The 12,629-nt window shown below is 59.4% G+C and overlaps 1 protein-coding gene across 3 annotated transcripts in view; it reads right to left on the bottom strand.

The window, feature by feature from the left end:
• Positions 1–12,629, bottom strand: part of ADAP1 (ArfGAP with dual PH domains 1) — a 35,188-nt gene that overhangs the window by 20,318 nt on the left and 2,241 nt on the right. For 2 of the 3 annotated variants that reach the window (XM_081135078.1, XM_081135079.1), the window contains exon 2: positions 1,485–1,615. In XM_081135078.1, coding sequence (XP_080991204.1) covers positions 1,485–1,615 — 131 coding nt within the window. Of the gene's footprint in view, positions 1–1,484; positions 1,616–5,890; positions 6,223–12,629 lie in introns of those variants that run through there. The other variant, XM_081135080.1, reaches the window with a different exon arrangement.

Here is a 12,629-nt window from a genome sequence, read left to right as displayed (position 1 = left end):
ACATCACATCCCAGACAAGAAAATGCCTAACGAAGACGGGGGACACACACACACACACACTTCTATTCCTCAGCAAAGGAGCCCTGGAGCCCCCTGGGGTGCAGGGGGAGGCAGGACAGGACAAAGCCTCTCGTGGTTGCAGTAAATAGTACATAACCCTCGTTCACCTCTAAGCCCCGCTTCCCCTAAGCCCCGCCTGTACCAGGTACTGCCTCTACCAGGCTGGTCACTAGCCTGGGTTACAGTGGGAGATGAGATCCACCCCGTCCATCCAGGGGGGCCACCTCTGCCTTTAAGGACAACACAGGGGACATGAAGGCCCCTTGTCCCTGCCCCATCACCAGAGCACCAGCCCCCAGTCTCCGCAAAACCTCCTCAGGAGCATTTGCAGAGACAAGTCAGCGGTGTCCCAGCCTCACGCGAATCTGGGTCCCTCTCCCCTCCTTCCCGACAAGGTATCACACCACATGTGTGGTTTCCAGCCAGGGCCAGAGCCCGGCCCAGGGTGGCACCAGGATGGGCCTCCCCACCCTGTGTTCCATATGATCGGCTGAGTTAGGGTGTGTCCAGCAGCCTCAGTGAGTGTGCCAGGCACACAGAGTGACCTCGTTAAATGCAGGTTCTGACGTGGCAGGTGGGCCTTGGGGCTCAGGACAGTGCATTTCTAGCAAGCTCCTAGAGGAGCCTGCTGCCACCGAGTTACAGCAATAGCAGCAAACTAGTTACTCCCAGGTGGGGATGCACTCAGGGTTACCAACCCTGGACCCGTGTCCCCACAGCAGCCCTGGGCAAGCTGCCCGCCACCTTCTCTAACGACCACTGTGCCTCCTACACTGGGATCTCGAGCAGCAGGCAGGCTCCCCACCCATCTCCCCAGCCGCCATAGGGCCAGAAGGCACCGGCTCTGTCCCACATATTCTGCCCTACCTGGTGGTCTCCCCAGCCCGTGCCCACTCCCTCTCCACTTCATTTGGGTTGGGGGGGAACCCTCCTACCACTGCAGCCCGGGCCACCACCCCGTTTACTGCCTGAGTGCCCCCATCTGTCCCCCTATTCTAAAGCCTTCCCCAGGGCCAGCAACCTCCCCGGGCCTCCTGCAGCAAGAGCTCAGACAGCTCAATAGATGTGGATCATGGTGAGTGGGGGCTGTTGCCCTCCAGGGTGCACATGGGGGTGAGCAGTGAAATCCTAAGAACAGGAGGGCCTGTCCTTTAGCACAGCTGAGCACCAGCCTCCAGGCGCTGGGACTCAAGGACCAAGGCCCCAGGAGCTGCCCAGGGAGGGTACCCTTCGCCCTCTCTCTGCATCTGCCCCACAAGGGAGGTGAGGGAGTCAGCCCAGAGGGGCCAGAAAATGAGAGGCCTCCCCAGCCTCAGGCCCCCACCAGGCTGATCCCTGGAGCACCAGGGATGGAGGGACTTTGAGGGCCAGGCCGAGGTCCCCCAGGTGGCCCCGAGTGTCCTCCCCCCGGCCCCAGGCTGTACCTCCACTTGGGCCTCCTCCCAGGTGTCCAGGCGGACGGACTTGACCTTGCTGACCTGCGGGATGTTGCGGTGGATGGCGGAGCAGCTCAGGCAGATGAACACGCCCAGGGTGTAGGAGGCCCAGTCAGGATCTAGAAGGCAAAGGCCAGAGTCGAGGTCAGAGGAGGCCAGAGCACAGGGTCAGAGGTCACAGCTGGGAGCCCCAGCCCCGCAGGGGCCTCCTCCTGGCCTCAGTCTCCCCATCTGTGCACAGGCAGCTGGCGAGGGGGTCTGCAGGGTCAGTGGCTCTGTAAACCCCGGCCAGGACCCTGTGCCCCCCAGAGGAGCACCGCCTGCCTGACACCTCCGCTGCCCTGGGGCCGGAGCTGCCCAGACCCCTGACTGGACACTGCGTCCTGTGGGGACACCGATGGTGACAAGTCTGAGGACAGACCATGGGCTCGATGACAGCATGCATTTATCCTGCGTGACGAGGACTCCGGCTTGGCCGTGCATGCCAACTGGGCGGGGGTGGGGGGACGTCATGTGTCTAGTTTGAGAAGGTTGAGCAGACACGTTGGGGGAATGGGGACGTGGCAGGGCGCTGACAACCCCCAAGCCTAAATTGCAGGTACAAGGGGTCACGTTTCTGTGGGTGGATGTTTTTCACACTGACCCACGGCAAAGGGGACGCCATGGAGGGTGATGCTGGGCAAGCTGGCACTGGTGGCGCTCTCTCCTGTTCAGCACATGCCAGCGTGGCCACGGGTGGGGGGGGGGCTGGCTGCCACCAGGAGCTTACAGAATCTTCTGGACCAGGGAAGTTTAAAGCAAGATGCCTGCTGAGGCCATGGTGTGAGTGGGGTTCGCTGGGAGCCCCTGGAGGCCAGGCTGAGCCCACCAATGACCTCTGCCCACCTGAGTGCTAACCCCACCCTGCAGTGACCACAGCCAAAGGGAGGGCCCACAGCCCTGGGGATCATGGGTCAGCTGCGTGCATACCCCAGAGTCTGGGAGGACACTTTCCTCTGATAAAACAGGGCTGGGGGGCGGCTATGCCCACGTGTGAGCCACCACAGGCCACCCCCTGCTTTCCTGAGGACATGGCCCTGCACCTCCCTCCAGGGACCTTCAGAGAACCTACCCAGGTGCCGGGAGTCTAGAGTCACACCTCACACACCCAATGCCTGGGCCATAGGTGTGTGAGTGTACCTGTGGCCGTGCACCTGTGTGTGTGTGTGTGGGGGGGTGTCCAAGTGCCACAGGCACCTCTAGTTCCTGGGATAAGGACCCACCAGCCCCAGGCCCTAGAAGGGCACCCACCACGCTGGGCCCAGGTCACCTGCAGACTGGTCGTGGGAAACCTAAGGGCACCTAGTCCTGGGGCACAGGTGGTGCTCGCTGTCCACACAGCCCAGCTCACAGGGTCCCAGTCCCCTTCCTGAAGGCTGTGGCGAGTCTCGTGGAGAAAGATGAGGCCACAGAGGCAGGCAGCTGGCCCAAGACAGAGTTTCTAAGTGACGTTCAGAATAGAGAAGTTTCAGAGAAAATCAGCTGCGTCATCTGTGGGCCTGAGCCCAACCCAGACTCCACAGGGCTGTGGGCACCGAGCCTACCTCCCATGGGTGGGTGGGGCAGGCTCGCCGGTGTGGGAAGGAGCTCTGGTGGACCTGAGGCAGCAGCAGAGGGGAAGGGCCCCCCATACATAGGGACACAGAGGCTGGTGCTCCGAGGCCACCAGGAGGCCCTGCCCTGGCCTCCTCCCTGCACTGGGATCGGCTGACAGGGATGCCCACCAGGGCCTGCAATGGTGGGGGCAGCCGAGAGACCCCAAGACCTTGGAGCCTTGGCTCTGGGGGCCTCCCCCCAGCTCAAAAGAGCTGTGGTCGGAGGGAAGGGTCGAGGGCCTGGGCCCCCCAGCAGCACAGCTGTGCCCCTAGCACCTGTCTGTCCACTCCTGGCTTCCTGCCCATTCCACCACATCCCCCAGCTGCTCTCTGCTCGCTCGGCCCAGTCTGCTGGCTCCGGAAGCCACAGCCATACTTCCAAGGCACACAGAACACCAACTTTCTGTCTGGGCGACTTCTCCCCATGCCTCCTCCACCCAGAGGCCACTGCTCCAGAACCCGGCGAGTCCTCCCCACCCCGAGAGCATCAGCTCAAATGCGACTGCACACAGAGGCTCCCTGACCAGCTGGGGGCACCCCTGCTTCCCCGTGAGAGGCCCCTCTCACTACTCCACTGTACCTGCCCATCTCAGCATTTTTTGCTGCGGCCCCTCCCAGCAGCCCCAGCCACACAGACACCTACGCGTTAGGGACCCAGATGTCTGCACTGCCCTGCAAGCCAGGTCCCTGAGCTCCCTTCCACCCCTCCAGGGTGACCGCCTGGGACACCAAGGGACAGGCTACCCCCCCCCCCCCGCTGTGGTGACAGGGCTGGGAAGGGACCAGAAGCCAGGGCTCTGAGATGGTGGGGCCTGAGCCTGTGCAAGACCCCGGAGGGTGGACAGCGGGGTCCACGGTCGGGGGAAGGCCACGTCCCCCGTTCTGAGCCTCTGTGGGGGCAGGGGAAACACTGACCAACCTCCACCCCAAGGCCCTCGCATCCACACAGGAGACCCCCACCCAAGACCAAGCTTGCATGGCACGCGGGACTGAGCGGAGGTTTCAGGGCCCACACGGCCCATCCTCTGTTCTGTCTCCCTTGGTTTTAGTGTCGAACCCTTGACAGCGGCAGAGAGCTCTGCAGATCCCCGCCCCCGGTGACCCCAGCCCCCAGCCCCCGGCCCCAGGCCCCCAGGCGCTCAACGGGCACAGCCTACTGCAAGCGGTCCCCTGAAGCTCCTTCAGGACCCGAGGACCAGGGGCAGGCGCCCCCTCCTTGGGCCCCAGGAGCCAGCGCCCTCTTTGCGAAAATGCTGCCCCCGCAGGAAGTGAGGAAACCCTCTGGACTGAAAGCCAGCAGGTCAGAGGAATGGACTGGGGAGATGGGCTCCCTGGGCTGCAGACACAGTGACCAGCCGGGGGATGGCTCGGGCACACAGACACCAGGGAGCCACAGAGGCCTCCCCACAGGCCGGGCCTGGGGGCCACCACCCAGCCTGGCCCGCTGGCCACCGGGTCGCAGTCAGCAGCGAGGGTGCTGCCTAGGGGGCGGGGCACCCCGGGCGGGGCGGGCAGGGCAGGGGTGGGGCACGTGGCCTCAGCAGCAGGTTTCAGATGGAAAACCACACAGGGCAGGGCAATCGATGGCTTTTCCCCCAAAGCTGGAAAGGGGGACAATTCTGCAGGACACGGGGTGAAGCAGCTGTGACAGAACGCGTGGCCCACGAAGCCTAAAATGTTTACTGTCTGGCCCTTTAGGAGAGCATTTGCCAAGCCCTGCTTGAGAGGGACAGATGGGTGTGACAGGGACGAGAGCGCCCAGGGGGGCTGAGCCCAGACTGATGGCTCCACATTACTAATGTCACCTCCAAGACACCGTGCCCGAGGGTCGAGGTCACACCTGCCTGACATCTCACAGCTGGAACGAACGGGGACCCAGTTTAGGGCTGCGACCCAAGCCTGCCGCCCACCTGGTGTGTGTCAGGACGTAGCAGGTGTGGGGGCCCAGAACCCACCTTGAGCCGCTGCTTCTAAGGAGGGGAGGGCCCAAGAAGTTTCAAATTAAGAAACAGAGACACTAAACATTTACATGAGAATAAAAAGAACCACAATCGTCCTCCCATCCCCGCCCCTCGGGTCTGCCCACCTCTGCACAAGCTCCCCCAGGCCCCATCAGAGCCACAGGGAGACAGGAAGGGAGGGGTGTCCACATGTAAACAAAACCCCACATCCTGAGCTCAGAGTCCCTCCTTGGTGGAAGGAGGGCCTGTGGTGGGCAGAGCTGGCTGGGGCACCCCAGCACCAGGACCCCTTCCCTCTGGCCAGGGGCCCAGCACCCTAGTCTGGGCCTCCACTCTTTTGTGCCCCTCCTCCCAGGCCAAATGGAGGAGCTGTCCAGAGCCCACCCCTCCTCTCTGGTCTGCTTTGGGCACCCAGGACTCAGGGATTCCCTGCCCAATGGGCTGGAGTCAGCCTCCAGGGCCCGAGATCCCCCAGGACAGACCACAAGGCCACTATGCACACCCCTGAGCCCAAGGTGTGGCAGAGGGCCTGGGTGCTGCGCCTGGAAGCCTGCCGTTAACAGGAGGGGTTGGGAGAGGGGGCCAGGCCTGAGGCTCCACATACACTCCAGCCCCACCCCACAAACGTGGGGGCTCCCCAGGTGTCCCCAGGCCACAGCCTTCCTCTCAGTCAGGGAGACGTCGCCTGCAGCTCAGGACAGACTGCCCTGCCCTCCCCAGCTGCTGTGGCTATCAGTGCCGTCCACCTGCCCCTGCCCTGCCCTCTCCAGGGCGCTTGGAGGTGACTCAGCCCCCTTACCACTTCCGGGAGGTGCACTCAGACACCTGGACATGTGAGGCAGGTAGGGCTGAGCCAGCAGAACAGGTGTGTCCCCTCGGCCAAGGCCTCAGGGGGAGGGGGGTTGGCCCGGCTCCAGAAAACTTTGCTCTTCCCAGGGCACGGCCCAGCAGAGAGGCGGCCGGAGATTCCCGTGGTGACAGGCATCGGTTGGCTGTGCCAGCTCAGTGGGGGCAGGCCTGGTGCCCACGACAGTTTCTCATCTCCGGGGGCTGCTTCCCCCACACAGCACCTGTCTCGTGGGGCTGCCCAGGTCCCCTCGTCCTGCTCCACAGGTGTCACTTCCACACGCCACGAAGTCTGGTGTTTGTTTATCCCGTCTCCCTGCTGAGGAGGCAGGACCAGCGCATTCCCAGCACTCAGTGTCCCTGGCACCGGCTAAGTGAGGCGGGCACCTTCTCCTCTCTCCCCACGGCCTTCCTCTTAGGAGGACACCCTGATAGCACAGGGCCATGGCCGGGCTCTGCCCTCAGCCCCACCCCCAGCCCTGGCCCCAGCCCAGGGCCCTTCCAGCACATTCTGTGCTCTCCCCTGCACCTTCATTCCACCTCCTGCTCTGCTGGCTCACTCCCATCAGTGCCCACACATGCTGCCAGGTTTTAAAGTCCAGCTCTGACCCCATGTCCCCCTTCCAGCCACCTCCCCATGCACACCTCCATGTCCCCTCTCTTGGCCTCCAGTGCTGGCCTGGTGCCTCCTCCTGGTGGTCCTCCCACCTGCCCCACCATCCAGGCTCCAGGCACCCTCCCCCGCGGGACACCTTCCCTTGCATTTCATCTGGGCTCCTGGCTGTAAAAACTATTTTGGGGCGATATCCAGATACGATCACATAAGATCAGGAATGTTCTAACCACCACTGAATTGTTCCCCTTCAACAGTCAATTTTGTTATGTGACTTTCCCATCAAGTAAGAAAAAAATAAAAGCATTTATGCACCTTTGGCATTTTCTGCCTGGTTTCCACCTTGGGTCGTCGCAGGTGTCTGGCTCCCACAGGCACGTCAGCACAGCCAGGCTGCCACGTGCCACCTCTGCGAAGCGTCTGCGCCCAGCCCGACACTGACCCTGGCTCAATGCCATCAATCCCTGGGCCTCCAAACTGTCCTTGACCCCCTGGACTGAGTGGCCATCCTAAAGAGGACTCTGGGAAGGAGGCAGAGCAGGAAGCCGGGGAGTCCGTCTCCCCACCTGGACCCCCGCTGCAGGGCAGGCTCTGCGGGACCCGCTCTGGCATCGGGAGTCGGCTCAAGTCACAGGGAAGAACACCCAGGGGAGGGCTGGACAGCGACCTGTGGAAATGCTGGGCAGTCTCCGCTCAGCACCATGGCAGCTGCCCAGCCCTGCAGGCAGCTGACGGGCACCCGGAGCCACCGGCCCAAGGCCCGGCTGGCAGGAGCGGGTGGGGGACAAGGACCCGTCCTCAGACATGGCCTGTGCTCTGACCACTGGGCCGCTTCTGGTCACAGGTGCAGCCAAAGTGACTTCCAAGGATGGGAAGGGCAGGCGCCCCCCCTTCGTGTTTCCCTTCTCCCCTTTGGGGAGCCAGACATGAAAGACCAGGACATTCAAGAGACGCTGCATATTCGGGGGAATTAGAAAGTGACCACAGGTGCCCAGAAAAGGCTCAGAAAAGACCCAAGAAGATGTTACTTTACAGCACAGGCTGGTCCTCAGCACCGTTCAGTCCACACACACCCCCCCCCGCCCCCCGACACAGTAACAGAAAGCAGCAAACCCCGGGGCGGGGGAGTCTGCTCTCCAGAGTTACTGAACTATTACATTCAAACGTCCCGTGTTCCACAAAAACCAAGGCACGCACAGAAAAAGGAAAGTGCGGCCCATTCCAACGAGAAAAGTTAACAGAATATGTTCCTGAACGAGCCCGACGGCAGGCACATTAGACAGAGACTTTAAAACAGTCTTAAGAGACGTTACAACCGATACCACAGAAATACAAAGAACCGTGGGCGGCTGCTATGAATGATCATATGCAAATGGCGGGACCTAGAAGAAACGGATAAGTTCCTAGAAACACGGCCTACGGAGCCCGAATCGGGAAGGAACAGAAAACCCGAACAGGCTGATCGCGAGTAAGGAGATTGAGACAGTTATAAAAAGTCTCCCCACAGCCCCGACTGGTCTGGCGCAGCAGTTAGAGCGTCGGCCTGCGGACTGAAGGGCTGGGTTCGATTCCGGCCAAGGGCACACACCTCGGTCGCAGGCTCCACCCCCGGCCCCCGTTGGGGCGAGTGGGGAGGCAGCCGAGAGATGTCTCTCTCTCCCTCCCACTCCCTCTGAACAGCAATGGAAGAAACATCCTCGGGCAAGGACTTAAAACAGCAAACTCCCAACCGAGAAAGGCCCAGGACCCGATGGCTTCACTGGCGAATTCTACCAGACATTTACAGAAAACTAACGCCAATCCTTCCCAGACTCTTCCAAAAATCAAGGAGGAGGGACGCTTTCCAATCTCATTGTACCAGCACCAACCTGATACCAAAGCCAGACAAGGAACCACGAGAAAATAAAACTACAGGCCAACATCCCCGACGAACACAGATGCAAAAACCTTCAACAAAATACCAGCAAGATGAGTTCAATGACACATTAAAAGGATCCCACACCATGACCAAGAGGGGTTTATTCCAGGGAGGCAAGGCTGGTTCAACATCCACAAATCGACGGGATTCACGTTAACAGTGAAGGAGAGAAATCAGGTGATCGTCTCAGTAGATGCAGGAAGGGCACTGGACAAAATGCAACATCCGTTTATGACAAATTCTCTCAAAAAGCGAGGAGAGGGAACGAACCTCGACATAAAAAAGACCACACATGACAAGCCCACAGCTAACCCCATACTCCAGGGAGAGAACAAAGCTTTTCCTCCAAGATCATGAACAAGACAAGGCTGCCCACTCTCACCACTGTGACCCAACTAGCACTGGAAGTCGCAGCCAGAATTAGGCAGGAGAAACAAATACAAGGCACCCAAACCAGAAGTCAGTTAAAGTTCCACTATTTGCAGGTGACACGATATATGTAGAAAATCCTAGAGACTCCGAAAAACTGTTGAAATAAAGAAATCCAGTCAAGTTGCAGGATACAAAAATCACTATACAAATACCTGTCGTGTTTCTCTACCTTAAAACTATGAGAAAGAGCAGTTAAGAAAACAACCCTGTTTATAATAACAAAAATAAGATTCCTAGGGATAAATCTAACCAAGGAGGCGAAAGGCCTGTCCTCTGAAAACTATAAAGCGTTAAGCAATTAAAGACACAAAGAAATGGAGAGAGATTCTGGGCTCGTAACTGGCAGAATCAACGTTGTTAAAATGTCCACACTGCCTAAAGCAATCCGTGGATTCGATTCCATCCCTATCAAAAGTCCCAGTGGCATTTTCTACAGAAATTGGACAAATAATCCGAACATTCGTATGGAACCACAAAAGACCCCAAATAGCCAAAGCAATCCTGAGAAAAAGGAAGCCAGAGGCATCCTTCTCCCCGATTTCAAACTATACGACCAAGTGACAATCGAAATAGTGTGGCATTAGCATAAAAACACACACACAGATCAGAGGCACAGAATAGAGGGCCCAGAAATAAAGCCGGGCACCCGTGGTCAACTAATTTATGACAAAGGAGCCAAGGATATATCGCGGAGAGAGGACAGTCTCTTCAGCAAACGGTGCTGGGAAACGGGGCAGCCTCCCGCGAAGAACGAGACGCGCCTGCTCCGACACAGCCACAGACCTGTTCAGAATTGGGTTTGAAATTTAAAAGACTTGGAACCTTAAAACTCCTAAAAAAATTAATTTTTTTAAAAAAGCCTGTGGTAAGCTACTTGACCCTGGTGTTGACAATAACTTTTGAATTTGATGACAAAAGCAACGAAAGCAAAACCGAAGCGGGACCACGTCGAACGGAAACTCCCGCACAGCAGAGGAACCAGCAACGGAAACGACAAGGCAGCCGACCAGAGAGGGGACATTTACAGGTCGTATCTGGTAAAGGGTTAACATCCAAAAACACATAAACTCATACGAGTCAACAGCCAAACCAAAACCCCCTTGGTTAAAACACGGGGAGCCAGGGGAAGAAGACAAGGGCGGGCACGTGGGGACAACTGTCAACAACTAAACCAGCTCGGGCACAGGCTCGGAAGAGATTTCTCCAAACGCGTCCGACTGGCCCACAGGTACCTGAAAAGATGCTCAGCATCACTCGTCAGGGAAACAATCAGAACCACAGTGCGCTGTGACCTCGCACCTGTTACGACGGCTCTCATCGGACACGAGACACAAGGTTGGCGAGGACGCGGGGGGGGGGGTGCCCGCGTGCACCGTCGGCTGGAACGCAAGTTGGCACAGCTCTGTAGAAAACAGCGTAACAACAGGCCTGCCGTCAGATCCAGCAACTCCCCCTCTGGGTATTTATCCAAAGAAAACGGAAACGCCGAGAGGAGACGCGTCCAGCTGTGGTCGCCGCGGTGCTGCTGACAACGGCCGAGACCGGGAGCGGCAGGTGTCCGGACAGGTGAACGGAGAAAGCGTGGCCCATACGCACACCCGGGATACGACCCGGCCCCCGAAAGGAGGGATCCTTGCCATTCGGGACAAGGATGAGCCCCGAGGGCATTACGCCGAGTGAAATAGGTCAGAGAAAGACAAACCCCCCACGTGAATCTCAGGAAAACCAGCCCCAGGCTCGGAACAGACGGGTGGGTCTCAGGGGCGGGGAGCCAAACGGGTGAGGGGCTTAAGGAAACACTCCCAGTAACGAGACGAGCGACTCCTGGGGTGTCCTGCACACCACGGTGACCACGGCTAACACCGCATCGAGTACCTGAAAGCTGCTTAGACCTTAAAGTTCTCATCACAAGGAAAAGAAATCGCAGCTACGTGAGGCGGTGGGAACTAACCAGACTTACCTCGGTGACCGTGTCACAACACGCACTGAATCGCTGCGTGGCGCACCTGGGACCAAGGCAAGCTATACGTCGACTAAATCTGAATTTCTTCTAAAAAGGAAATTCTACAGTATGCGACCCCGTGGATGAGCCCCGAGGACGTTGTGCTCAGTGAAATAAGCCAGACGCAAAAGGCCAAACGCTGCGATTCCACTTACACGAGGTGCTTACAGGCGAGTTCGTAGAGACGGGGTAGGTGGTGGGGGCCCCGGGTTTGGGGTGGGAGCTGGTGTTTCACAGGCGGACTCAGATCTGCAACAGGGGGAGGGATGGGGCCGGGCGGGAGGGCGGCCGCCCAGCAACGTGAGTGTATTTGATGCCAGTCGACTGCCCGCTTCAAAGGGTTAAGATGGTAAGTTCTACGTTGTGTGTATTTTACCACAAAAAGAAAAAGCACCAGTCCCGATGACGGGAGTGGGCCCGACAGGGTGAGACGGGGGGTGGTACACAGGGGAGTAGACCAGGACGTCCCAGGGCTTCTCCACAGCGATGGCACCAGACCCCTGCCACCCTCGGGCCCCAGCAGGGCCCCGTGCAGGACCTTCCTGCAGCCAGCTCACAGGTGCGGGGACGAGGGCACAGGTCAGGCACCCGCGGGTGGGCACCCGTGCAGGGCAGGAACGTGCCTCAGGCCGCCCAACCGCAGCCGAAGGCGGTTAAGGAGGCAACTTTGACGTTACGCAACTTCTGTTACGTGTGGTCCTCACGCAACAGTGTCCGTAGGCTCTCGGAAGCGGCCACCGCGAGAGAAACTGAACCACCGCCAATCGGCAGAGACGAGTTCAGTTCAGGCTTCTGGTCACAGACACACCCGGCTTCTCAGCAAAGACCCCAAACACTCCCCACAGTCAACAGGGAAACACGCGTGAGCGTCACATAGACTTGAGGTTGATACAAACACGAAAACCGTTTCCCAACCCACCAGCTACGGGCAGGGTGGCGGGTGATGGGGCCCCTCCCAGCAGCTCGGGGCTCCTGCAGGGACCGCCCTGGACAGGACGCCTCCACGCAGGGCCCCCACCCTCCCCACACTCCCCACACTCACCCAGGCCGGGCCAGTTTAGACACCCCACTCCACTCCGGTCTGGACACAGGAGGGGCCCCCAGGCCCCGAGAAAAACCATGAAGACAGTGGCCCCACGGGGAATCGTTTCTTCCCTCATCAACGTGATAATAAAACGACGTTATTTAAGGGCCCACTACGTGTTTTACCACAATAAGTAAAACGTATTTGTTAATCCCCAAATCAAGTGGGCTGCTGGGTGGGTGGGGAATTTCGGGGACTGTCTGTCCAGCCCACTCCTCAGCAGCCGCCTGCCAGCCACCCTCTCAGGGACCCTCACCTGCTCTGGCTTAGAGCAGCTTCCAAAAAGTCACCTCCGCATTGACCGTGGAGCCTCTACTCTGCGGTCACCCCTGGGGGCCTGGCAGGCACACACTCCAGTCCCCACCCAGGGAGGACAGGCCCCAGGGCCACTCCCACACAGACACCCCTGGGAGGTGGCTCAGACACGCCCGGAGCAGCAGGGATTCCACGCGGCACCTCCAAACCACCCACCTTACTGGAGACAAGGCCTTGCAGGGCTCAGGCCCCTCAAATAGGGCAGCCCAGGTGCTCTCCGGACGGGTCCTGCCACGTGCTCTAGGGAGGGGTTTTGCCACGTGCTCTCCGGACGGGTCCTGCCACGTGCTCTAGGCCCCTGAGCCCAGGTGAGGTGCATGAAAGCACC

This window comes from Miniopterus schreibersii (assembly GCF_964146895.1).
Source record: "Miniopterus schreibersii genome assembly, chromosome: 4".
NCBI classification, from domain to species: Eukaryota; Metazoa; Chordata; class Mammalia; order Chiroptera; family Miniopteridae; genus Miniopterus; species Miniopterus schreibersii.
This window is presented reverse-complemented; position numbering and strand designations above follow the sequence as displayed.